The sequence below is a fragment of the Globicephala melas genome, chromosome 7, assembly GCF_963455315.2.
Source record: "Globicephala melas chromosome 7, mGloMel1.2, whole genome shotgun sequence".
In the NCBI taxonomy this organism is placed as follows: domain Eukaryota; kingdom Metazoa; phylum Chordata; class Mammalia; order Artiodactyla; family Delphinidae; genus Globicephala; species Globicephala melas.
The window spans coordinates 78,487,406-78,514,508 of record NC_083320.1 but is presented as its reverse complement, the minus strand read 5'-3'; the positions used below and the strand labels follow the sequence as shown (position 1 = coordinate 78,514,508).

At 40.4% G+C, this 27,103-nt stretch overlaps 1 protein-coding gene and 1 long non-coding RNA gene across 5 annotated transcripts in view; one reads left to right on the top strand and one right to left on the bottom strand.

The window, feature by feature from the left end:
* NEB (nebulin) overlaps positions 1–27,103 on the bottom strand; it is a 225,010-nt gene that overhangs the window by 55,042 nt on the left and 142,865 nt on the right. Inside the window, exons 89-116 of the mRNA XM_060302454.1 lie at positions 26,016–26,219; positions 25,559–25,663; positions 21,612–21,716; positions 21,199–21,510; positions 20,393–20,497; positions 19,745–19,843; positions 19,442–19,543; positions 19,207–19,314; positions 17,797–18,108; positions 16,360–16,464; positions 16,130–16,234; positions 15,655–15,762; positions 14,747–14,854; positions 14,532–14,645; positions 13,887–14,084; positions 13,392–13,496; positions 12,587–12,691; positions 12,385–12,489; positions 8,748–8,855; positions 6,493–6,606; positions 5,978–6,175; positions 5,537–5,641; positions 4,774–4,878; positions 3,597–3,704; positions 2,189–2,296; positions 908–1,015; positions 249–353; positions 41–145 (exon numbers count right to left, since the gene is read on the bottom strand). Coding sequence (XP_060158437.1) covers positions 41–145; positions 249–353; positions 908–1,015; positions 2,189–2,296; positions 3,597–3,704; positions 4,774–4,878; positions 5,537–5,641; positions 5,978–6,175; positions 6,493–6,606; positions 8,748–8,855; positions 12,385–12,489; positions 12,587–12,691; positions 13,392–13,496; positions 13,887–14,084; positions 14,532–14,645; positions 14,747–14,854; positions 15,655–15,762; positions 16,130–16,234; positions 16,360–16,464; positions 17,797–18,108; positions 19,207–19,314; positions 19,442–19,543; positions 19,745–19,843; positions 20,393–20,497; positions 21,199–21,510; positions 21,612–21,716; positions 25,559–25,663; positions 26,016–26,219 — 3,669 coding nt within the window. The remainder of the gene's footprint in view (positions 1–40; positions 146–248; positions 354–907; positions 1,016–2,188; positions 2,297–3,596; positions 3,705–4,773; positions 4,879–5,536; positions 5,642–5,977; positions 6,176–6,492; positions 6,607–8,747; positions 8,856–12,384; positions 12,490–12,586; positions 12,692–13,391; positions 13,497–13,886; positions 14,085–14,531; positions 14,646–14,746; positions 14,855–15,654; positions 15,763–16,129; positions 16,235–16,359; positions 16,465–17,796; positions 18,109–19,206; positions 19,315–19,441; positions 19,544–19,744; positions 19,844–20,392; positions 20,498–21,198; positions 21,511–21,611; positions 21,717–25,558; positions 25,664–26,015; positions 26,220–27,103) is intronic.
* LOC132597618 (uncharacterized) overlaps positions 1–27,103 on the top strand; it is an 81,156-nt gene that overhangs the window by 39,176 nt on the left and 14,877 nt on the right. The window lies entirely within an intron of this gene.

The window sequence follows — 27,103 nt, the reverse complement described above, 5'->3', positions numbered from 1 at the left end:
TGGTAAGAGTCTTCCAGAAAGACCCGTATGAGATGCTTACATCACTGGTGATGTCTCCCACGTAGCGGCAATGGAGCACTTGGGGTGTGTATGGCAGAGAGATCATGTGGCCTTGCATCTTGAAGAAGTCTGATTTGTAAATCAACTACAGGGAAAAAAATGCCCATAAACACATAAATTAGAGACCGAATGGTTGACATTCATCCCTAGGTTCCATGGCCTCCCCTATCTCCTAAGAAAATACCGACCTCGCTGACAGCTTCTTGTGTCTTCCTGACTTGGCGGATTTCAGGCGTGTCGGGAGTTGTGTGGATCTTGTCTTTCAGTTTGTGGTACAACTGTCGATACAGTCTCTACATTGGAGGGAAAACCATTCCAGATGGTTAGTGTAGGATGATGAGGGCATCTATACACTAATCAACAATCAAATACTGTACATATTTAAAGAGCCATGAGAAGTGAGATTAAGGATACAGAAAATGATTGAAATTAGAAAAAATAGAAAGTGATATTTATTTTGTTTGGGTGAAGAATTTTGAGCACAATCTTTCCACTTTCTATCAGATGGTTGGATAGTAGGGTTAGATATTCAGACCAATAGTTTATGTAGAAAACCAGGTTCATGAGTCAGACTAACATGCAACCTTACTAAAGATTTTTGAATACAAATGTCAAAAGAAGGAATTAATTTGCATTATAATCTATGGATGGGGTGGGTCTCTACAATGGCATTACCAAAATAAAAAAAACATTGCCACAGGATATCAGTATCAAAATGGTGACAAAAAGGATCTCCTTACTCCTTGCTGATGTGTAAGTTTATAACTGAAATACAATTAATTCTTAATGCGTTTCAAACAAAACCATGATCTTTGAAACTCCTCCACAGAATTAACATTTACAGTACCTCGCTGGTAACGTTGTTGACCCTTCGGACATTGACAAATGGGACGTCATTGGGTCCAAGGGTATACCCATTTGCCTTCATGTGTTCATAAACTTCTTTGTACTTGAACTGCAGACGCAAAGTGAGAATGAGATCACTGATGGGTGAACAGAGAGTAAGCGTCACATTTCTCAAATGGAAAAGGGCTGTCGCTTTCATTTGAAAATTAGTCTCTAAGCATTAAGTATGAAAAAAAGTCATTGACCAAATTTTTGTAATAATCTGAGTCTTGAAAATTATTTGTTGGCTAGTAAAGCCAGGTCCAGAAAGGAATACAACTCAGGGTTGCCTAGATTAAATCTGTTTGTAAGTAGGTATGCAAAATGCAACAAAAACCTGTATTTTTAGTCCCAATATGGCTAGGAAATTAAGAAATGCAAAGCAGAAACAAGAGACTAATTGTAAGACTGATGGATGAATGGCTTTATAGACTTTAAAAAATGATGTTAGAAGATTAAATCTGTGACTCTGCTTTGGAAACCATATTATTGGGCCACAGACTATGGGACTTTGCTGGTCAGCATGTTTGATTCCCAGGACTCTGGAGGGCAATGTGGAATGAAGAGCTCATTCTTCAACTGATGGTTGGTTTGTGGGTATGACCTGAAGGCCGAGTCACTGGGATAGCCTATGCTTCTTCAGGCCTTGTTCACCAAGTCCGAACCCGACACTAGTGGGAAAGGTTGGTATCAGAGCTAATGCCTGGGCAATGCTCTCAGGTAGTGAGAGTCTAACTACCCCTCTGAGATTTCTATGAAATGGGCACAGAGGGTAAGTAGTGGGGCACGTATCAGAGCCTTTCCTTTCAAAGGAACATGCGGTGATGTTGTATCTTCTGCAATGAAATTTTGCAGAAGGAAGACAACACTAGCGCTACACAGCAGTGGTGCATGTATGAAGTTGCATTTCCAGTAGAGGGCTTGGGATAGTTCAGGATGCTTCTGTGCTAAGGCCAAAAGAAGTGGAGGCATCATGGCAGCCACGATTGCTAAGCCAAGGTAACTGAGTGGTGCAGATACAACCCCATGAAAATCCTACGCTAACCTGCTGGGCTACCCAGGCACTGCCGAATTGCAGGAGCAGCACCCCTAGAAAACACACCATCTCCCCTTCCCTGCTCCCATCATGGTATCATGTTGAAACTTCAGGGTGTGATTAGGGGGATGAGAATAGACTGTTAATGAATATTAGCGTCCCCCTTCCCACTTTAAGCCCCATCTTAATGAAGAGGAGACCACTCACGTAGCTGCTCATGTATCGGGTGTCCTTGGTGTGTTTGAAGTGAGGGGTGTCAACCGGAAGCCTATATCCAGTGGGCAGGGAGTGCAGGCCAGCTCTTCGGTACAGATTCTGCCGGGACAGAGAAGAGCAGGTTAAATGGGAGCTACATCAAACGACTGATCTAAGTTAAACAAGTCAGATCCAGGTTTTCAATTTGATACTTAGTGTACTTACACTCATTGAATTGATTTCAAGAAGAAATTAACTAAATTCTAAGAGTCAAGCAATGAATCAAATTACTCTTAACATATTGCTTTCAAAAAAAGAGCAATGAGTGAAGGGGTTTATAGAAAATAATTCTTCTGTGTTTCTAAACATATGCCTGGTTGACTGCAGGGCAACCAGCAAGAATTTGGGAAAAGTAAATCGGCAGCTAGTGCCACCTCTGTGGTTAACCCTACCCTTAGCTGATATTCAAGCCATCACCAATCCCCAAGATAGTCATAATTGTAAGACGCATCTTTGGAAGCCCCCAGGGCCCCATAAATACAGTGTCTTGATGTTAGGCTGTCAGGTCAGGAGGCTCATATTCCTGGCAGAAGGAGGAAAGGAGTTTCTGTCTGTGATTTGAAATAGTCTGTCTCTCAGGGGAGCTAAAGGAGTAAGAACAGTATTTAAAATATTAAAAACCAAATTGCTTTTAACATTCAGTATAGGATAGTAGCATTAAAGGTGAGAGCAAAGTAGCACCACCAGATAACAAAGAACAGGGATATTAACTACGTGAGTGGAATCTAGTTTCCTTCTCTTCTGAATTCCAACAGTAATTTCTAGCTTTATCTCTTATTGTATGGAATAAATAGTCTTTTTTTTTTTTTTTTTGCAGTATGTGGGCCTCTCACTGCTGTGGCCTCTCCCGTTGTGGAGCACAGGCTCCGGATGCGCAGGCTCAGCGGCCATGGCTCACGGGCCCAACCGCTCCGCGGCACGTGGGATCTTCCCAGACCGGGGCACGAACCCGTGTCCCCTGCATCAGCAGGAGGACTCTCAACCACTGCGCCACCAGGGAAGCCCAAATAAATAGTCTTTTATGATTATATGCCTTGTCTTTGTCATCTTGTCTTGGATTTTAAGGTTTTTGAGAGCAGAGATAGTAGACTGACCCTGTTCTATGTAACTTCTGTGCAAGCATTGCTCCAAAAATGCCCACTGCTTGCTCTCAGACAAGAGGGAAGACAAGCAGTGCACTGTTTTTTGTTTTGTTTTGTTTAGCTCATGTGAATGAAACAAGCTTTACAATTTACATGGTCAGGATGTAAACTGTAAAGGCTGAGGATGCCCAAGCCGAGGCCACTTCTACAGAGGCCTGGCCCTCGTCAGCTGAGCCCTGGATTTCTGCTGGGCACTCTGTCCAGGTCTCATTTCTCACCTCACTCTGGAGCTTGTATGCATGAAGGGCCCGGTCCAGATCCACAGTTTTTGTGGTTGGAGCCACTTTGCCTCTGACGCTGTGCACGTAGTCATGGTGGTAGACGGCCTGGGTACAGAGAGAAGCAGAGTGAGCTGAGTGGACTACGGCAGCAGGGTTAGAAAGAAGCAAAGTAAACACAAACCCAAGTCTCCTATTATAAAAAGTAATAGCCTGCTCCCCTTTGCCTTGGGAACTCTATCTCATATACTGTGCTTTGTCCACCAGGACCACAGCCAGGGTATGGACCCCACACTGAAAAATCAGTGGAAGAGTCAGCTCAGGCACAAGAAGAGGAAGAATGGGCATTTTACCACTACCTATTCCAAAAGAATAAGTTTTCACGTCCTGACTCATTGGTGGGATTTAATATTTGCTTATTAACCTTTGGGGTTAATAAAAAAAAATGGGCAGCCTGCTCTGTGTCACTGTGCCATTACAGGGGGTGCTTTCTATCCACTTTCTAGTCATCTGCATAAGGATGCTGAGGCTTGGGGGATTAAGAGCTTCTCTCAAGCCTCACCGATTATGCATGGTAGAGGCCACATCTGTAACTGCAGAGACCTTCCCCTCCTCATCTTACCATAGTGAGCACTAATGTATTAGAAGGCTGATACTACGAGGCATAAACCGTCGCTTACAACACAAGGATACAAAAGTAACCTTGGAAGCTCTAAAAGCTTTTTAAATCCATGGATTTCATAGATTTGGATCACTTACAAGGCCACCCCAGGAAACTGATGGAACATATCAGGTTTTAGGAAATAAGAGCAGACTCTTTTTTTTTTTTTTTTTCGGTACGCGGGCCTCTCACTGCTGTGGCCTCCCGTTGCGGAGCACAGGCTCCGGACGCGCAGGCTCAGTGGCCATGGCTCATGGGCCCAGCCGCTCCGCGGCATGTGGGATCTTCCCGGACCAGGGCACGAACCCGTGTCCCCTGCATCGGCAGGCGGACTCTCAACCACTGCGCCACCAGGGAAGCCCTAAGAGCAGACTCTTAAGTACTTTCTAAGGCACCAACTCTGGTTTCCCATTGAGAAAAGGCCTGGCCTTGCCCTACTTTGGTTTTCCCCACTTCTGCTGGAGCAGTGGCCCTGTCTTTACTCTCCCAGCAGTAACTTTCCCAGTGGGCACTTACGTCACTTAGTTGTTTCCCACTTTTGACAGCCTGAACATAGATGGGAGTGTCAGTAACCAGCTTGTAGTTATTCCTTGTTTTCTGCACATGAGCTTTGTACTTGATCTGCCGAAAGGAAGAAAATAAGCCTGTGTTAGACCATTCATTATATTAGAAATTGCTGGTTTTCACAGAGGGTTTGGTTGCTTTTAACTCGTGGCATTTACATGTACATTTACATCCATGTAAATGGCATTTACAACAGGCTAACATGCACTTGAATTTTATAACAATCGGCGTAATCAATGCTTACAGTCACATGGATCTTTTAGAGTCTTCTAGGAGGCTTGACCACTGCTTTCCTAGGAATGTTTAAGCTTTCTTCCTGAAATCTTGATTATAGTATTACTTTGCCTAGCTAATCCTCTTTGCAAATAGACCCGTCTATAGCATCAAAGACTCCTAACAAACGAGCTTTTTCTCATAATGAGGATTATATGTGCATTAATATATCCAAAATAGTTCAGAAGGTGGCGAGAAGAGCCAGGGGTCCCTTCTCCACCAGAGGACAGTGGGACAGCTCGTCTGCATTGTTTGCACTCCTGAGAAATGGGCGCTCTGCTCCTCAGAATCTTCTTCCAGCTCAGCCATCCTCAGCACCACTTGAGACGCAGCTGGGTGTGACAATGTCTATACTTTACATACTCTCCCCTTGACGCTAGACTACACAGAGAAGGAAACACACTTTAAAGAGCTGAAAAAACAAAAAACAAGGCAAACTCACATCATTGCGTAGATCGTAAGCATGCTTGGCGTGGAGAATCTCAGGAGTGTCCCAGACGTAGCAACCAATGCCTTTCAGCCAGTTGAGATCATCCTTGTACACAATCTAGGGGATTGCATCAGATGGAGGGGGTCAGAAAAAAAAAACTTTACTGTAACTTTAACACCAAAGACATGGACACCCTCGGGACCCAGGAAGACCTTGTGGAATGAAAAGCAAGACATTATGCCCTGAGGCCGTGGGTGTCTTGGAGACATCAGCATAGAGAGCCCTGCTTCCAGGGACGGCCTCGAATTCCTGACAGACCTATGGGTGTATCGAAAAGCGACACTGGAAGAGGGCTGAGCTGAAGAACCAAGTGAAGAATGAGGTGAGTCAGTCTCTCTTCAGGGTGGGCGTATGGGTCTGGGGAGGGGAGATCTTCATAAGCAATGGGCTTACGTCGCTGATCTCATCTGTGACCTTCCTGACGTGACTGTTGACTTGCAAGTCGGGGTGGCAAATCCACTCGTGGAGGTGAAGGCGGTAATCGATCTCGCTGACTTTCTTCTGAGAATCCTTAGCGGTAACCATCTCTACCATGTCGGGCACCACGTGGATTTTCATCTTGTTCTTCTCATAAACGGATCTGTACAGGCGCTGTGAAGATAACGTAACATGCCAGTTACACAGGGAATTACGCAAGGAATCATGGTGATACGTGCCTTTCTTAGACACCAGAGAGGTCAGGGGAACCAATTTACAGCAGTTGGTTGGGGGCAGGGTGGGGACTGGAAGTTTCTGACACTTTCTACAGATTCATGGCGGTGGGGGAAGCAGTATGGGCTTGAAAGAACACTTAGCTTCCTCACACGTGCACGGTCAACGCCATACGCGTTGTTGAACAGAACATGTTCTGATTTATAGTTCGTGGCTCCGTTACTTGACTTTTGAAGCCAGCCTTTGGGGTCACTTACGTCGATGTTAAACTTGCCAACTCGGAGGCACCGTGCTGTGTTCAGATCATCTTCAACACTTTTGGGTAAAGTATAAAGAGCTTTGAACTTTTCATATTCTTCCCGATATTTGTTCTATAGAGAGAAAATACAAAGGAAGAAACACAGTTTTGAAGAGTAATGGATCTGGATTGTTAAAAACGCATGAGACTTAACAGAAGGACCCAACTCTAAGATGGGCCACCTTGGGGTCAGCACTTCTCTGAGCTTGTTTCCTTGTCTGTGCCCACAGGCAGAGGTGGCACAGCCTGCCTCCAGATTACCTGAGGATTAGAGCAGACTGTGTGTAAACGTTCTTCAGGTACCGGTTTTAAAACCCCTGTACCAATACTCGTACTTCTACTGTTACCACAACTAGTTTTAAAGATTATGTAATTTTTAAATGATCTCTTTTGTGATATTGGTTTTGTTTTTCTTAACCATAAGTGAAAGATGAAAAATGTACTCAGGAATTTCTTTGTTTTTTAATAACTGACAAGCCTGATGCTTAAGAGACTCAATCCTTGAATTTCAGTTTCTACAAGGTTTTCCAAAAATACAGTGCAACTAACTTCTATGGGAAAACCAACGTCTAGTTCTTAAGTCATATTGCCTATTAATTAATGCTTCATGATTTCATGAATTAGGAAGTAAGGCCCTTACAGAGGCTGAGATCCAATCTCCTAGCACATGATAAAATAACAATGCTCTCACAACTCAGAGACCCATATCTCAGTTAAAAAAAAAAAAAAAAAAAAGAAAGGAAAGATGGGAGTATATATGTATATATATATACAGAACTCCAGTAAAGCCCTTCACTGACTGGAAACTAAACAAAATTCCCATCAGAATTTTCTGTAACATTAGTTCACATACTCCTTATATCTAAGCTATTTTTCAATTATAAAGGAGATAGTATTCTGTGACTTTTTTCATGACTAAAGGAAAAAGTCTTTGCTGAACTTTCTGAATACTATCTACAAAAATTCTCTTCCCAAATGAAAAGCTTGCTCCTTTGGGCTAGTCTGTTTGCAATCTTCCAAATAGAGTTGGCTCTGGGAAAAATCATTTAGATTTAATTTTTCCTCTGGGTAAAAATTAAATTAATTCCATATATTGTCTAACAACGTCTTTTTCTAAACTATGAATCTCTAGGCCCATTAAACAGTAGTGAAATCAGTTTCCTGGGTCATTAGCATTTAAGTGAAGAGAACAGAATTGAAAGATCAGGATGCACTGCCTTTAGTGTAGTGATAAGTACTCTTCTGTAAAATGCTTATATCAGAAGGCACTCACAAAAACTTCAGTTGTGTGTATGTGTGTGTGTGTGTGTCGCTTGCAGTACAAAATAAATCTCTCAGTGTGGGTCATGGTCAAAAAAAAGATTTGAGAAACACTGGTCTAAAGTGTTACATAAAATGTTCATAATTAAGAAGTAAAAGTCTCTAATAGAAGTAAAGTTTCCGAAAGAGAATTAGGCTTATTAGATCTGCAGTGAAGTTATAGGGAATTTTACAATAAGAAGTTTTACTTAAGAACATATTAGGCATAAAGGGTTAAAAGTGTTAGGATTTTATACTATACTATATTTAAACAGCTCATGTGATTTAGGATTTTAAAAAAATTATGTCTATACCTAAGAAAAGTTCTGTTTAAAAAAAACTGAATTTCAAGATTTTTAAATTTTTATATTTCATAGTGATAAAGATAATGATTTACTTTTAAATCATGTATTTGGGTCTGGTGCAATAACTAGTTACCACATTCACTGTCTTTTTTTAAGGGTACAATTTATTTATTTTTTATTTTTTTAATTAATTTTTATTGAAGTATAGTTGATTTACAATGTTGTGTTAGTTTCTGCTGTACATCACTGGTTTATTTTTTATAGCAATGTCCACATAATTCTATTAGAAAAGAGTATTTTGTATGGCATATTATGTCCTCTACCTATTCCCATTTCTGGCTAAAATAGAGTGTATATATCCGTCATTTTCAGGCAGGCAGCCTAAAAGGTCACATCGCTGTCCTTCATGTAAGTGTCTGTGACTCTCTCTGGACTTCAGGGCCCTTGAGAGGAAGCATAAGTGCACAGACTTTGTGATGACCAAGTGTCTGGAGTTATTTGCTGGTGTTCAACACAGGCAACACAGGAATCAGCCAGAAACATTTTGGAAGTGGAGGGCAGGGAAGGGTAAAGGGTGGTGGGAAGGTTATCATATCTGTACTTGACTTACATGGCTGGCCAGATGCTTCTGGTTCTTGACGTGTGTCAGGGACATGGTGTTGGAAGGCAGGATATAGCTGGTGGCTTTCACTTTATCCCAGGCCTCCTTGTACAGGTTCTATAGGGGTTAAAAATCTTCTTGTGAACACAGAAAAATGCAATCTGGCTAGCTTCCAGCAGTGGATTTTTCCTCTGTTTTTGTCCTTCTCAGACATTCCCTAGCAATCCCCAGATCTTCTCACTCTGTAGGAGCCAAGTACTCCTAAGTGAATAATGGGTTTAATGTCATGACCATAATTTCAGAGTCCATTATTTTGTTCTCTACCATAGCACTTATCACAGTTTGACAGTTATCAGAGGTTTCAATGCCATATTCATTCCCTCATAGGTCTAGGATTCCTGGAGGATGAAAACCACTAACATTAAAATATATGTGAATATATATATATATATATATATATAAAGATTAAAAAATGTTTGTTTCCACTTCTAGGTATTTATTTACCCAGGAGAAATAAAAAGTTATGAACACACAGAACCTATATGCAAATGTGTATAGCAGCTTTATTCATAATTGTCAAAAACTGGACACAACTCAGATGTCCTTCAGCTGTGAATGGAAAAACAAACTGTGGTTTGGAATATTGCTTTTGCTATAAAAAGGATAAACTACTGATTTAGGCAGCAATGTGCATAAAACATAAATGCATTTTGCTAAGAGAAAGAAGCCAGACCTAACGGCTACATATCATATACTGTGATCACGTTTACGTGACACTCTGGAAAAGGTAAAACTATAGGGACAGAAAACAGCTCTGTGGATGCTAGGGGAGAGGAGAGGGGCAGCAAAGGGACAATGTGGAGGTAATACAGAATTTTTCTGTATCTTGACTATAATGGTGAAAACATGACTGTATGCATTTGTCATAAGCCATAGTACTACATACCACAGAGTGAAATTTACTGTATGCAAATTAAAACAACCAATCAAAGAATCAGCCAGAATGGGGGAGGTGACTAAAATGGAATACAAACTGTAGCAAATAAATCTGATTGTAATACAAATGTATAACAAGACTACAGTGAAGGAAGTGGCGAAGAAAACAACTGACTTAAGTAAATTTGGAAAATGGTAACTTGACTGGATACTCTAAGGCTATAGGCAAATATAACTGCACACGATATACCCTACTCTAGGGCTTCCCTGGTGGCGCAGTGTTTAAGAATCCGCCTGCCAATGCAGGGGACACAGGTTCGACCCCTGGTCCAGGAAGATCCCACCTGCCGTGAAGCAACTAAGCCCGTGCGCCACAACTACTGAGCCTGTGCTCTAGAGTCCATGGGCCACAATTACTGAGCCTGCGTGCCACAACTACCGAAGCCCACGCGCCTAGAGCCCGTGCTCCGCAACAAGAGAAGCCACCACAATGAGAAGCTCGCACATCACAACGAAGGGTAGTCCCTGCTCTCCGCAACTAGAGAAAGCCCACACGTAGCAACAAAGACCCAACGCAGCCAAAAATAAATAAATAAATATATATATTAAAAAAAAAATACCCTACTCTAGTTAGTAAATTTGTTTCTCACAGGCGTGTGTTAGATATTCTGAAAATACTTTATGTGGATACAAGGGTTGCACAAATAAGTGGATATATCATAAATAATGAGAGTCAGGCTTTTCACTGGAAAGGAAATAGAAAGTCACAAGTTGGAAAAATAAGTTTCACTTAAGGAAAGGGTAAAGGATAGAATGAACCCTGTGGTGTTTAATTGCATTGAAGGTATCAGTATGGACTCATGATTTTAAAATATAGATACAGTTAGGTAAGTACAGAAATAGATACAGATATGTATGCATACATGGGTTAGTATACATGCATATATTTCTAAGCTCTGTCCACTTAGAGGGCCTAGGAACAATGACATCCTAGTAGTAATGAGCACATTTAGTGCTTAAATCTTGGTTCAAAATACCGTTCTCCAATAAAATAAACTGGGATTTCTTAGAGAGGTGGTTGATTCCAGGTCTGGAACAGGGAAAATACAGATGAGCCTGGAACATCTTGTGGTGCCAAGCAGTAAGGAAGTGCTCAAAAAACACGTGATTGGGTGTATCAAGGGGACACAGGAGTCACCCTGAAAGAGCTCCCCATAGCAAAGCTGAAACCATTTGAGTAACAAAATAAATAACAATAATATTAGACTCTACCATAGAATAAAATAAATACCCATGAGCCATGGGTATTGCCCATGTAAGCAAACCAACAGTGGAGAAGGAACAGCTCTTCCTTACAGAAGAATTCCAGTTAATAAATGTATATAGAAGAAAAAAGAGAAAGAGAAAATCACTAGTAGGCATATTCCACAGTAATAATTCTTGCAGGCAAGCTCCATCAATGGATGCTAAAACACATGAGAGAAAGTATAAGGACAAACAGGGTATTTGCATAGCCCCAAAGGATCTCCTCCAAGATATTTATTAATAACAAAGGTAACACTAGTAACTTTACAGTGGAGCATCTCGGCAGTGAGCAACTTAACCAAGTGATCAAGGTCATCACAAGTTATTGACATTATGTACCACCTGCTATGGTGTGCTGAGAAGGGTGCATCAATTCTGTGTTATTTTTGCAAAAAAAAAGAAAAGGGCATACCTTTAATCTAATCATGAGAAAACATCAGATAAGCCCAAATTGAGGAAAGAATACTAGCCAGTTTTTCTACAAAATAACTGGCTAGTATTCATCAAAAGTGTCAAGATGAGAAAAAGACAAGGAAAGATTGAGAAATTATCAGATTAGAAGAGACTGAGGAGTCACGACAACAAAATGCAATGTGGGATCCTGGATTGGAATCTGGCACAGAAAAGCAGGTTAGTGGAAAAAGTGGTGAAGTCTGGATAAAGCCTATAATTAACATTGTAACATTGTAACAATGTTAATTGCTTAGTTTTGATAGTTGTACTATAGAGAAAAGTACGAGGAAATTCTCTGTACTATTTTTGCAGTGTTTCTGTAAATCTAAAATTAATTCAAAATGAAGTTTAAAAATGTAACCAGGGCTTCCCTGGTGGCACAGTGGTTGAGAGTCTCCTGCCAATGCAGGGGACGCGGGTTCGTCCCCTGGTCCGGGAAGATCCCACATGCCGCGGAGTGGCTGGGCCCGTGAGCCATGGCCGCTGAGCCTGCGCGTCCGGAGCCTGTGCTCCACAACGGGAGAGGCCACAACAGTGAGAGGCCCGCGTACCGCAAAAAAAAAAAAAAAATGTAACCAATTCAGAGGCAGGAAAAAAAGTGTGCCTCTGTTGTCACTGTGTTGTCACCACTCTGTGGTCTGTAAGTCACTGGCCAAGGGAGAAGCCACGGAAAAACAAGTCTAGGGTCAACAAAGAAGAGCTTCAACAGTACCTGTCTGCAATAAGGAAGGAGTTGGTGAATTTGTGTCAATTGCATGAAATAGAACAATATTCAAATTGGGGCTGATTTACTTGTAACTATGAGGACTTACAAGATAAAGTAGGAATTTAAAGGTCCGGGAAAAAGATTGGAAAGACCTTTGGGGGTAAGGTTGTCTGTCCCTTTTCATCTCTTATTGTCTATAAAGGTGAAAAAGGTAACTCAAATACAGAGAAAAGAAAGAGAACTCACACTGCTATACAGATCCTTCAGATTCTTGGTTCTGTCATAATCCACCGTTTCTAGAACTGTCGTGTATTTGTCTTTAATCTGATGATAATTTTCTTTATATTTCACCTACAGACAGAAAGGATGGGTTATTCTTTTCTATTGTTTGACAATATGTAAAGACAATAACAGCTTGTCCTGGGAGAGAAGTACAAGGAAGACACACCTCACTGGCATTAATGCCGCTTTGAAGAGCAGTCACGTAAAGCGGTGTATCTGTGACCAGGTTATAATTTTTTAGATTTTCTTTACCTGCTGCCGTGTATTGTATCTGTGAAGAAAAAGAAAAGTCACTGAAAATGGTAAAATGCAGGTCTTCCATCAGCTTTAGCAGTTTGTGCCTACTTAGATGTACCTTTATTTCTGGGTTTCTGCTTTAATCCTAACAGAGGATACGCTGTACAGTTTGAGACTTTGCATGGCTGTCAAAACTAACAGTTTCTCTTGACCAAGAGTGGAGTCTAGATCTTTGCCATGTCCCTTCTTCCTTGTGTTGTTTTTCCATGCCTATACTCCATCCCTGACAGCAGCCCCTCAATTTCAACATTCCATTAGTCTGCCCTATCCAAGCTGAATTTCTGCTGGGAAATTTCCCAAATGTCTACTTTTTACTTCAAGATTTAACTATTTATGGTCAAAGTATGCATGTGCATTCTACTCCCTGCCAGTTAACCTGATCAACTAAGGTGTAGATGCTTGAGAGTAGTTCACTCTGAAACACCTCCCAGATAACCTTCTGCTGTAAATGTCTATAGCCTTAAATCACAGGAGAGACTCAAACTGAGGAAAGCCAGCACCAGAACAGGCCACCAGAGAGGTTTTATTGGGCAGGGGCCTTTGGTTCCCTTAGATCATGCACTGTCAAAGATGCTTTCTCTGGGGCACAGGGACACCCTTGCTATCACTCCACTGAGAGCACCATGGAGCCCATCAATCCACAGTGAGCTAGTCCCTCTAAGAAGATGGCTCACTTGACTCTGGAGGTCATATGATTTCTTGGCATGGAGGATCTGGGGTGTATCCCAAACGTAGCATCCAATGCCTTTCAGCCAATTCAAGTCACTTTTATACACGTTCTGCAAGAAAGAAGAAACTGTGAAAGGTGACAGGTACTAACTGAATTTACAATCGAGCATTTGATAATTTCCTATCAGCCCTTGGCTGTGCTTAGTACTTAGCAGTCATAGGGTGGGCTTCTCAACACCTGGAAGGTCTTTAAGGCCCTGGCCTAAAGAAGTTTAGGAAGAGAGCAACAGCTAAGTTTTAGTCTAGTGTTGAACAGATAAAATATTTAACATAGGTGCCTCATTGCTCCAAGGGGATCCTTACACCAAAAAAGGTTACTCATGCCACTTTGTATTGCAAAGCAGCAGGGTTTAGGAATACAGGGACAATTAGAACGTGGGGCCCCAGGCAGGGCTGGGTGAAGCCTGTAACTTAGTCAACCCGCAGAAAGGACATCATACATCACTCAACATCTCCTGCGCGTTTTGGGCCCGAATAACATTGGGTTCTTCTGGAAGAGATGTCCACTGGTGGAAGTAGTGTCGGTACTCCAGGTCACTGAGGATGTGCTGGCACCTTTTAGCCAGCACATGATTCATCATATCATTGGGGATATGAATATTTGCTTTGGTGTCCTCATAATGTCTTCTGTAGTTCAACTGAAGAATAATATGTTTTTAAAGACAAAAATAAGAAAGGAATTAAATGTAAATTATTCTGATCAATCTCTTTTATAGTCTTATTTTCAACATAGATCAATACCTTTAGAATAGACTAAGGTTAAAAAATGACACTTTAATATACTCTTCTTCTTTAAAAATTTCCCATCCTTTTATAACACAGGGTAAAGAGTGACTTTGTTTTCTCCTTTTTCCAAATACAGAGCCCTCACTGTGTTTGGAGGAGGCAGGAGGGAAAGGGTGAAAACTCACAGCCATCAGAGGTGCACTGGGCTAACTGGCAGGGGCGGGGGACAGTCTCAAGACTGGCTCATTCCTCACCATCCCACCCCCCAGCTAATCTTGAACCAAAGGGCAGATTATAAATAGGCAGACTAGTATTACACTTAAGTGTGCAGATCCTCTGTTACAGTGAACTTTGCTTACCGCACTCCTCATCTTTTGGAAATCCAGACAGTGAATCACCTTGGGGAACTCACTGATTTCTTTTCCAGCCAGGTAGTGACCCTTCAGCTTCTCATACGTCTCTTTGTATTTAAGCTGTGAAATAGGTGCAACATTGAAAATCACTGGGACTTTCTAACCAGCCCTTTGTGGCTGGAAAGACTCTCAAACTTGTGAAAGGAAAAAGTCCTACTGACCTCACTGTTCACAAAGTCAGCATGCTTGGCTCCAACAATGGGAACATAGCGTTCGTCCAAGGTATAGCCGTAGGCCTTGGTTCCCTCCCATGCTCCTTTATACAGTATCTAGGACAAAGAAAGGTGTATCAACAAAAGTTTGCATTCAACTTCTTTCAGGTGCCACTCGAAAGAAAGTAGTAAAATCAAGGTAAAATACTCATGATTAAAGGCAAGGCTTAAACCTTCATTAACAGCTGTTAGTGTGCGTACCTAAGAACAGGGCAGAGTCTTTGGGCTTGTTGCAAATTAAATCTACAGACCCTGAGGCATTTTATAACAGAGTTTAACTGTATTTACAGTTCTAATAAAAGTGAAAACAAATTTGCACACAGAGAGAGAATCACCAAAGACGGCTTCCCATTCGGCATATACACATATACGCTACACACACATCACCTTTAGATCAGCTGAATTAAAATTTGGAGGGCAAGTCCTCCACTTGTTGGCTGGAGATATATGTACATGATTGCTAAAGAGGGACCAGCCTTTCCTCTCTTCTCTCTGTTGGTAGTTGCTTGGTCCTACGTGCGCCCGGAAGTGACATAGCTCTTGTTAGGTTATTGTCTCTCTCTTTATTTGAATGTCTCCCTCACTTACAGGGGCTCCTGGAGGGTTTGTCTCATTGATCTTTAGCTCCTCAGTGCCTCTCATAGGGCCTGGCACATCACAGGGACTCAAACAACACCAGCTGGATAAACACTATTTGCCCTGCATAATATGCTACTTCTAATAAACAAGACTAAATACAACAAAAACAATAGATCTCCTTATAAGTTCAGTTGCTCACAAAATCAGCCAAGAATGTGAATACTGACAAGAGCTTAAAATTCGGAACTGAGTTGTATATCACATAAAATGGAACTTACGGTACTGTAGAGTTTTCCCATGTCTTTGGAATGGGTGATATATGGTGTATCTGGAGAAAAGGTATACTTGCCCTTTATTAATTTATTAAATGTTTCTTTATATTTTACCTGAGGGGAGAAAACAAAACAAAACCTTTGATTATTCTAAATGTATATTTAAAGTTTCACAAGATCTACCTAGCAAGATAATAATTAGTTTACATTTAGAGATTAACCAACTGGTTAAATTTCATTATATGATATATAATTTATAACTAATATAATGGAAAGTTTTGGATAATAATTTAGATATTATCTAAATGTGGGTACAGTATACCACCTACTAGTGCCTTTTAAGACATTCTCCGCCAAAGATTTTCTTATAATTTACTCCCTATCGTCTCACATGCAGTTATCTGGAGTTACGCAAGCCTGTTCAGCTACAGACAACTAAGTCTCCAGTTTGTGTATCTCATTATACACAAAGCAAACTTACATCACTTTGATTGACTGAGTTAATCTTGGCCAGAACAATCTCTGGAGGATCCACCACGCTTGTAAAGTTAGGATAGTTGGCAAGAGCATCTTTCTTATAGTTTATCTGCAAAGAAATAGAGACGATTAAGACAGGTGTCCCCCCTGCCCCCCCACATGGGGATAGGTACATATCCCCACATGGCAGGTAAGGAGGCCAGGCCTTATGTAAGAAGAACAGGCTTTGCTTACCTGAGTCACCATTTCCTGGTTCTTGGTAACCCTCACATGGTCTACAGAATCCAGGGGGATCCAACCAATGCCTCGGAGCCACTCCAGGTCAGCTTTGTAGACATTCTGAGAGCAGGAAGGGAGACATGATGCAGGTATAAATGACTCAGGCACAGGCTGACAAGCAGCAGGTTAGAAACAATGTTTTCAGAAGCTTTTTAGGGTTTTCTCTCTAGTGGCTGTTGTCTCATTGATTCAATCATGATTTCATCTGTACACCTGAGCAACATTTCTTGAGCCTGTTACTATAAATGAAGAACTGTGGAAGGTTATTTGAGGTATAAGTATAAGGAAAACCTCTAAGTATAAAGAAAAGTTACTTATAAAGTGCAAAGTGGTTAAAGGCTATGAGAGGAAGACCATGCAGATGCTGTGGGAGTTGAGGGTAAGGGACCATTGTTTTCATCTGTGAGCATAAGAGAAGGTTTTACCAAGGAAGTTATAGTTACATAGAAATACATTTAGACTAAGGGGGCATTTAGACTAAGTAAAGGAGTAAATGCTCATGTACTGTAGGGTTGGGGGAAGCATCCCTCCAGCCCATCTCTACCCTTCCCCCTCACTTCCTGAATTCTCTCAGGCCATCCCACACCAAATGAAGAGGAGTTGCTAATCTGATTAAAGTTCCACAGTGGTCATCCTCCTGCAGCAACCAGTGAGGTGGGATGTTCAAGTTCACCACCTGTGCTGCAGGCAGTCTTTGACATCCTGTTTCTGTTTTGGTAATTATGAGAAGACCCAGGTAGGGTTAGCTCCTCGGCACACCTGAGCATCACATCGATGCATTGTGTTTCTGTTCCCTAAAGACTGCTGGTGGCAGGTAGAGATCTTGATTCAGCCTTCAGTGGGAGGTGGCCTGAGATATATTCTCCATCCCAGCTTTAAACTCTGCATAAGGGATTCTGGGCCTCATGCAGCTCATCAGTACATTGTGTCCTCTTTGCTTTGATCCCTTGTAAGCAACTCCTTCATAAATGCCATGAGGAAGGAGACGCTCAGCAAAGCAAGAAGGAGACATTCCCAGGTCCCTGACTATACTATCATCTAATATAGTCAAAATCACAACTCCATCTCAGCTCCCACCACAGCCAATTATTATTTTAAATCAGTTGATAATTTTCCACGCAAATGTGAGGAGCTGTTGATGGCAGAGATGGTACAAAAGCAGATTTTTAAAAAATTGACTTTGAAAATTATTCAGAAATGCAGTCAGTAGACAAAGCTGTCCGTCACTGCTCCCAACCTTTCTCTACTTCCTATCCAGTCTTAATTACCTTCTGAGAGCAAACTAAGTATTTATGGTCCCAAGTGTCATAGACTGGTGGTTCTAGAATGCTGCTTATGATTCTCAGAGTAGACCATACGTTTCTAGATAATTAAGAAACAAAAATCACTTACATCGCTTTGTAGGTCATAGGCCTTCCTTGCCTGAATAACATCATTTTGGTCAGGGTGACACGTCCATTGGTGCAGGTAATTGCGGTAATCAGTATCACTGACAAGGGCCTGCCCCTCCTTGGCCACCAACACCGACACCATATCAGGAGGTATATTGATTCTGGCCTTTGTTTTATGATAGTGCTCTTTGTATAGTCTGTCATTCTGAATCTGGCCTGCGTGCTCGAACCAAACCAGTTTAGGATCATCTCTCATCGTCGGGACACCAACATAATGACCTTTCTGCTTGACATGGTCAGCTTTGTATTTCAGCTGGTGGGAAGGGGAACAGAGATCCCATCAGCTTTGACAAGCACACAAGGCAAAGGGGGCTTGAAACATCAGCAAACTCAGTCCCCCAGCTTTTTGTGTTACTCCCCCAAGAATAAATATCGAAAAACATTGAAATAGGGTGGGAGGGAGGCTCAAGAGGAAGGGGATATGGGGATATGTGTATACATACAGTTGATTCACTTTGTTGTACCGCAGAAACTAACACAACATTGTAAAGCAATTATACTCCAATAAAGATATTTTTTTAAAAAAAGTAAAAGGGAAAGAGCAACAAGACTGCACGAAATAATTGCAAGATTATACATAAATCTTTTGTATAAAATAATAGAAATAAAATAATCATTATTTCGCTCAGTAGATGTAATTATTTAAGGAGAACCACGTAAGTACTGACAGGCTCTCTCATTGATCAAACTTTAGTCAGGCTCCCCTGGGCCCTCTTCTTGATGAGGACTCCACTTTGGTCTCTATCTTTGCAGTTTTAGTAAAAATTCTGTTAAATTTTAGCAGAGTTTAGCAGGAATCCCCCTATCCTTGATATCTCCTTTTAGTAACTTTCTGTCCACTGGACCCCTCACTGTTCCTTGGCTATAAATCTTCAACTGTCCTTTCTGTATTTGGACTTGAGCCCAGTTCTGTAATGAGGTTGCTTTTCCCCTTTTGCTATAGTTTTTAAATAAAACCTATTTTTACCACTTTGCTAAAAAACAAAACAGAAACATTGAAATAAATAGATACGAAGAAATATCAATTTAAAAATAGAAAAATATACACTTATTTTCTAATTCTGGCAATATTGTATTTGAAAGCTTAGAGATTTTAGGGAAGCAGGGAATAGAAGAAAAAACAAAGACTTCAAATGATAGTTTTTAAAGAAGCCAAGAAAAAAAAGATGAAGAATGCCAAAAGCCCATGGGAAAAGGACCAGAAGGGAGCAGGTACCCTGACCATTCCCAAGCCTGGCCAGGCCTGCCAGCCAACAAGGAACTCTCCATTACGCTACATGCCTTAGCATAAATGGGTTCCTGCACAGGGAAGGTCCAGCCTTTGCAAAGCACTCATATCAGAATAAATTACCTCGCTCTGAACGTCACCAGAGTGATGGGCATGAACAAACGGCACAGCATCTGGAGGCAAAATGTAACTGGTGGCTTTTTGTTTCTCCCAGCTTTCCTTGTAGAGATACTAAAAGACAGAGAGCCATGACAAAGGGTTAAACCAAGGAGTCAGAATGGAGGGATAAGTCTCCTATTGTTATGTTATGGTCCTCTGTCCCCATACAAAGTGCCAGGCATCCAGGTAAAATCCATACCTGGTCTAGTATTCGGGCTGCCTCCTGGGCAGCGTGCAGCTGAGGGGTTTCTGTGAGGGTGTACTTTGATTTGGTGTCATTCCAATTTTTTCGGTATTTAATCTAGAAATGAGAAGAAAGTTGGTAAGTTCTTTGATATTAAGAAAACATAATGTTGTCCAAGCAAATGCTAGCATCATTCATCTCAACGTTTACAATCTGTATCTCAGAAAATGACTGCACGCTGAGTGTAAGTAAGTGGAAAAGCTTTGGAAATGATGTCTTCCCAACAGAGCAATTTTAGAATGACAGTCATGTACTTACATCATTTAGGATTTCACCACTTTGTTTTGCTGTCACGTAATCAACTCTGTCATCCACGGGAGTAAAGTTGAGAGTTTCTATTTTTGTGCGATATTTTCTCTATGGGAAAGAAAATATCTTTTAGATAGCTGTAGTCTCTGGTCCTGTGTGAGTTGATAAAGATATGCTGCATTTAAGGACCCTTTCTCTACTAGAGGCATAGAATGCTGTATGTCAATGGCATCTTCCTGGCAATTTGGCTTTCTTCTTAGCATTTTATTTTTTAACAAATGGGTTGCCTTCTTACACCTTCCACAGATTTTAAAGTAGCAGATCTGGTTAGCTCCCAAAGCCATGTAATGTATCATTATGTGAACTCAGTGCATTTTTTTTTTCAACTGGACAAACTTCTCTCAAGTGTATTGCTATTGCTGACAAAAGAAGTTTTCTATTTGTACAATTCTAAGCATTGTTGAGTGTAGATGGATGTGATTCCATAATGTGAAAGGGACAGTACAGGATTATTTTGGAAAAATGTACATCTGGCTTAAATGACAGCAATTGAAATTGTTAAAACTGCTGATAGGGAATGACTGCATTTTGGCTCGTATATTTTTTGTTCAGTCTCTCAGGAAATGTGCTGAATGGCAGGATAAGATCCTGGAATACCTCACTGAAGATGTCTGCAGCGTGCTTGGCATGATTGACAGAAACAGAATCATCTGGCATCCAGCCGATCCCACGTAACCATTCCAAGTCAGCCTTGTAAATAGCCTGTGAAAATCAGACCAGGAAGAAGTCAGTGACCCTGGTCATATTTATTCTATCCATTGGTCTGATGGAGAAACGCATTTTAAGAATGACATACTCAAGCAGCCAGACAAGTAACATAAGTAAATTAACTATGAGGCCAGGTGGTATGACAAACCAGCTGGGGACATATTTGCTATTTAAAGGGGGTTAGCCTCAATTCAGCTCCAGGTTATTGCTGCAAGGGCTAATGCATGTCTGGAGCTGCATCCTCTGATTTTTTTTCAATAAAAACGGGAACCCCTAGATTTGTACACAAAATTCCCTGATTTAAAAGCCTTGGCAACTTAATTCAAAATTTAAAAATACTGTGTCAACTAAAATAGCATATCTGCGGCTACATCCTGACCATGGACTGCTGATATTTTAGTTACAGTTTAAACCTCTGGTGCTACTTAAATTCTATTAAAATAATATTTTCAGAGTAGCTGTCTTTAACCGGAAACAGTTAAGAACTATATTCACACCACCACTTATTTCTTGATACAAAGTCCAGATCCTTCATGGCTCTGGTGATCTTGATACCATACTATAAGGTCTAACCAAAACCAAATTCTTCGCTATATAAAGATGTGAAGTGATGATGCAAGGATTTAATGACATAAACTTTCTGGGAGTCATGGGAAAATGATGTAAGAGCTCAGGCTAAAATGCAGCCCACTCACATCACTTTGCAGATCGTAGGCTTTCCTGGCCTGAATCACGTCCTGCTGGTCAGGCACGCACATCCATTGGTGCAGGTAATTGCGATAATCAATGTCGCTGACCAGAGCCTGGCAATGTTTAGAGTGCGTGATGGAAAGCATATCCGGAGGGCTCTGGAACTTAGACTTCCATTTGGCCCAGTGCTGCCGGTACTCTCTTTCATTCTGAATCTTGCCAGCTATGAGGGCCCAGCGGATCTTGTTGTCATCCCTGGCTGTGAGGGTACCCACGTAGTGTCCCTTCTGCTTCTCATGGTCAAGCTTGTATTTATACTGGAGACAGAAAAACAAAGCAGATGGATCACAGCATGAACTCTCAATGCACGTAGGGCATTTGTTTGAAAAACTGAGGAGTTAAACAAGGCCACACTCACATCACTGGCGATCTCCCTGGAGGCCTTGGCAGCCTGGATGGGGATGGCGTCCAGCCGTACATCACAGCTCATCTTCATCTCATCCCAACCTTCGCGGTAAATTTTCTGAAGAGGAGGAAAAATAAGGTATCGTTCCAGATTCAAACTTACTAATGACTCCAAGGGTTCAAGTAGAATTAATATCAGAGGGGTGCAGTTTTTGAAGTCCCAGAACCAGTTTAAAAAAAGAGAATAGGTGAAAGAATCATTCTGTACCAATGTACTGGAGAACAAAATCATATCTGGAATCCAAAGATCTGGGCTGGACAAGAGTTCTTTCTTTTCTTTTTTTTTGAATTATAGCTTTGATATAGTTGTTCATGGTTTATGTAAGAGGGTTTATCTGCTTCTTGTATTGGTGTATTAGTAGCACTGGGATATGTTTAAGTTCAGACATTGGCAGGCTAGTATTGAATTTCTCTAGTTTAATAATTCTCTTTAATTAATTCAATTTTTAATCTTCAGAATTATAAACATTTTACATTTGAGTTTTTTTCCTCTCTGTATGGTTTCTTAGATCTTCTAATACGATTGATGATGCATATTGTTTGGGAATGTTAGATTTTCTTTCTGAAGCACCATTGGATGTAACGGCTATTTTCTAAGCGCAGCACTGTTTTGTTTGTAAAGAGAAGTCAGTTAAAGTAGTGACTGATTTACAGATAGCCTTCTAAAAATATATTCACATTTAAGTGGATACCTTCTGTACTGACGATGTCAGAAAGACTCAGAAATAAGAGTAATTTAAATGTATAAATCAGAAATCATACCTATCACTATGGGAGCTTGAACAGTGCAGAAAGGAGAAGTGAATTTCAATCATTGACAGTTTCATGGCCTTTTCATATTTGAAAAACGAGTGCTTAGATAAATTTTGTCCTTGTAATGGACAAGTTTTATATGAATTTTCATTCAAGTTTTTGTATGAATTTCAGGTGGTCCAATTTTAACATTTGACTTGTTTTTTTGTACAAAAGAAAAAAGTGTTCTCCACATTTAAATGTATTACACTAGAGAATATTTCATGCAAATTTGTAATTATGTTATTTAAACTTTTAAAATTTATTTTGTTTTATTACATATACTGTTACACTATTTTTTCTTATGTATTTTTTTTGTTTATGTGGTCAAATATATTTTTTATTTGAACTACAAAAAAAATTGGGCTTGAGACCTAACTTCTTCACCTACTAACTTTGAGAATGTGGGCAAATTCCTTAATATTTTTAAGTCTCAGCTTTCCCATATGATAAAAACAAAATAACAGTCCTACCCGTGTGATTAGTGTGAAGATTAAATGAGTTAATTTAACATGGATTTGCTTGGTTACCCATAAAATGATATACAAATATTCTGCAAAAGTTGTACTTTCTAAATGACGGAAATAATTTAAAATAGTGGATTTTATCGAGATTATACTACTGGCAACATCATGTATGAAGAAAGTGTATATTTTGGTTAACATTCAAATAGGATGTTTGATTTCTTCCAAAACAAAAGTCATTCTCATTAGTATCTAAATACCTAAATTTAACAACTTTACTTTTGGCATAGTTTCAATTACTAGTCTTGCTTTTATCATGATATTAATGGTAGGGTTCTGGTATTTCCAGCTGAGAAATTTATCATGTAAAAGAGAGCCCATGAGACTTTCAGAATTCCCCTGCCAAAGATACCTATGGTTCAGAAGGAAGAGGGTGAGGAGACTACACTGCAGTGACGAGCTGGCTGTTTCTTCATCCAGTCACTTGGCAGTAAGAGTACACTGCACCATATACTGATTCTGGTCCAAAAAAGAATGTAGCAATGCCTCAAAATTTTGTTTTCTTCCCAGCCCTTGGAAAAAATTAGCTCCCAAGAGGCTCATTACAATAGAGTTGGTGGTGCAGTTTGGCATATGGTGAGTAATCTTTGCTTGGAAGGCTCCTTCTCTCACAAAGATTTATTATTTTTTGAAAGATGCCAAGTTCCAAGCCATGGTGGACTGCATTAAGGTAGTATCCTTCTTCTAGGTCATACTTGTTCTACACACAGAAAAATCTCTGTAGGTGGTACATTTCTTGAACTTTCTTAAACTGTGAAGCTAGCCATGTAAGCGAATTCTCTTTTTATCTAATAGACTTTTTAGTTGATACTCTTCCTTTCCCTGGGCATGTAATGATTTATTCTGCAAATAATGATAATTTTGCCTTGTTCTTTCCAATATTTATCTCTTATACTTATTCTTATGTAATTATTTTGCTGTGAATAAGAAGCTTATCACTTAGCTACTTCCAGCAAATATTAATAAATGGTAATGTTATGGGTATCCTGACTTGACTGAGAAGCTTACTTACTTGAGGATGTGGCTGGCCTTTGATATGAGATTTACTCCTAGTTATGACAAGAAAATATTCATTTATTCTTATTTTGCTAAGATTTTATTTTAAAAAATAAGAATGGATATTGGATTTGCTCACACGTCTTTTAAAAAAAATTTCTTTTAATTCATCAGTATTTATTTATTTATGGCTGCATTGGGTCTTTGTTCCTGCATGGGGTCTTTCTCTAGTTGTGGCAAGCAGAGGTTACTCTTTGTTGTGGTGCGTGGGCTTCTCATTGCAGTGGCTTCTCTTGCTGCGGAGCATGGGCTCTAGGCACGCTGGCCTCAGTAGTTGTGGCTCACGGGCTCTAGAGCGCAGGCTCAGTAGTTGTGGCACACGGGCATAACTGCTCTGCGGCATGTGGGATCTTCCCGGACCAGGGCTCGAACCCGTGTCCCCTGCATTGGCAGGCAGATTCTTAACCACGTGCCACCAGGGAAGTCCCACACGTCTTATTTTTTTTTTTTAAACATCTTTATTGGAGTATAACTGCTTTACAATGGTGTGTTAGTTTCTGTTGTATAACAAAGTGAATCAGCTATATGTATACATATATCCCCATATCCCCTCCCTCTTGCGTCTCCCTCCCACCCCTCTAGGTGGGTCACAAAGCACTGAGCTGATCTCCCTGTGCTATGCAGCTGCTTCCCACTAGCTATCTATTTTACATTTGGTAGTGTACATTAGTCCATGTCACTCTCTCACTTGGTCCCAGTTTACCCTTCCCCCTCCCCGCCACCTGTCTTTTTAAATCTAATACAATGAGCATATGATTTTTCTCTTTTGTTTTATCACATTATTAGGTTTCTGAATACAGAACACTCTTGGCATTCCTGAATGAACCCTAGTTGTTTGTATCATATCATATTCATGTGTTACTGAATTTGATTTGTTAATATTTCATTTAAGATTCTCCCCATTATTAATGGTCTACAGTTTTCATTTGTGGAACTATCTTTGACAAGTTTTGATAACGGTGATGGCTTTCCTTGTTTCATTAGGCTCTCTGTCAGTTTGTTTATTTTTTGAGGTTTGGAAAGAATTCCCCTATGAAATCATTCTGGGTGACCCTGATATCAGAGAGGAGGAAGGAGAGTCTTTAAGAACCTATTAATTTCTTGCAATATGTTTTTATTCTTTTTCTGGGCTCAATTTTAGTAATTTATAACTTCCTTAAAAATCCCCTATAGATCTGGGTTTTAAAATTAATTTGTATAAAGTTGTGAAAAGAACTCTCATAATTATTTTGTGCTCTTCTGAATCTGTTGTTAATTCCCCTTTCTTCTTTGTGTGTCTCTTCATTCCTCTTTCAGTATCTTTCTTGTCCTTGTTCCCTTCTCTCTTCTGTCATGTTGACATTGCTTCACCATAACTGGCCTTGCCCAGTGACTGAGAGCCAGGGGTCTGCCCCTCTCCTCACTCCTGGTCAAGGGCCTCCTTGCCCACTCAATCTTCTCTTCCCTGGCTATGAAGAGTTCCCTAGTGATATCTTCATACCAATTGGGTGACTTTCCAAACAAAAAGGGAGTCTGTTGCAGTACTTACATTGCTCATATTAAGAGTGTTGGCTCTAGCGAGATTAATTTCTGGAGTATCTGGCATTATGTGGATTGAAGTTTTATCCACGTCCCAAGCTTCTCTGTACTTTGGCTATGGAAAGAACCAATGATAACAAAATTACTTCACAATTTGTCATTTTGCTAGTTGTAGTGCACAACTTTCGATTTTTCTGATCCAAAATCTTTTCATACTAAGGTAAAAGTTTCCAGAATCTTTTCACATAAGTTACTCAAATTTGATATGAAATCTGTATTAATACCTTTTATTCATACTTTGAGTTTTGGTTTAAAATTAGTAAGCAATAACAGAACAACCGTGTCAATATTACTTATTAAAATCTTTGCTATCATCAATATTATTATCTTACAAATGGATTACCAGGTTAATTATCATTTTCTATAACATGAACTTAATTTTAATATAGAAGAAAAATGTGACTTACAATACTAATATTTTCAGCATTTGATTTAGCAAGAACAACTTCAGGTGTGTCAACGATACTTGTGTACTTGAGTTTCACCACAGGTGTCCGATAGACACTGTCTTGTAGGATATGCTGGGCATTTTTCACTCTCAGTACTTCGGGAGACCCTTCGGGCACCCAGCCGATGCCACGCAGCCACTCCAAGTCAGCCTTATAGATGGCCTGGGAAAGAAAACAAAGTTAGGAGAGGCAGGATTTGTTTTTTTTTTAATCGTGGTAAAGTAAGGAAGCAGTTTTTCATGTTCCATTTTCTCTTCCACAAACAATGATAAAGCCAAGCATGGGCCTGACAAAAATAATTCCTCATATGCATTGCAGTGTTTTGTCCTACTTTGTTTTCCGTGGCAGGGGCTCTGTGTTGGGGTGCCTATGCATAGTCTAGAAAGCAGAAGGATGCAGAAGGAGTGCTTTGCTTAGGGGATGTGTGGAAGATTTTTGAATATTTTGGTAATCATCACACTAGCCAAGGTGGACTTTTAAAGCAATAATAATAGGCTCTCCAGCAAGTTCTCCACACCACAGCCAGAATGATCTTTACAAAATTCACCATTCAGGTTTGATGTCACAACATACCCCCAACCTATGGTTTCTCACTGGTCTCAGGATAAAGATCAAAATCTTAACATAGATTAGAAGGTGATGATGGTCTAGCATCAGTCCCTACCTCTTCTTCCAGCCTCATTTTATACGTGCTTCCCTTTTACCCATGTGTTCTGACCACACTGGCCTTTCAGTTTGTGGTTTGCCTACCACCCCTTTTGCATACATTGGTCATTCTGCAGGAATGCACCCTGTGTCCTCCTCATGGAACAAACTCATGCTCTCCCTTCTTACTCCTAAATCAGTGCTTTCCCAGAGAAGCTTTCCCCACCTCATTTTTCATAGTGCCATGATCATTCTTCCTCAGCCATCCCATTTTTATGGATATTCTCTAGTTAACATCTGTTCCTTTTTATCAGTGTGAACTCCCTAAAGTCAGGAAGTTTGTCTTGTTCTTCTTTATTCCCCATTGTACCTTTAGGGCTTAGCACAAGACCTGGCACATG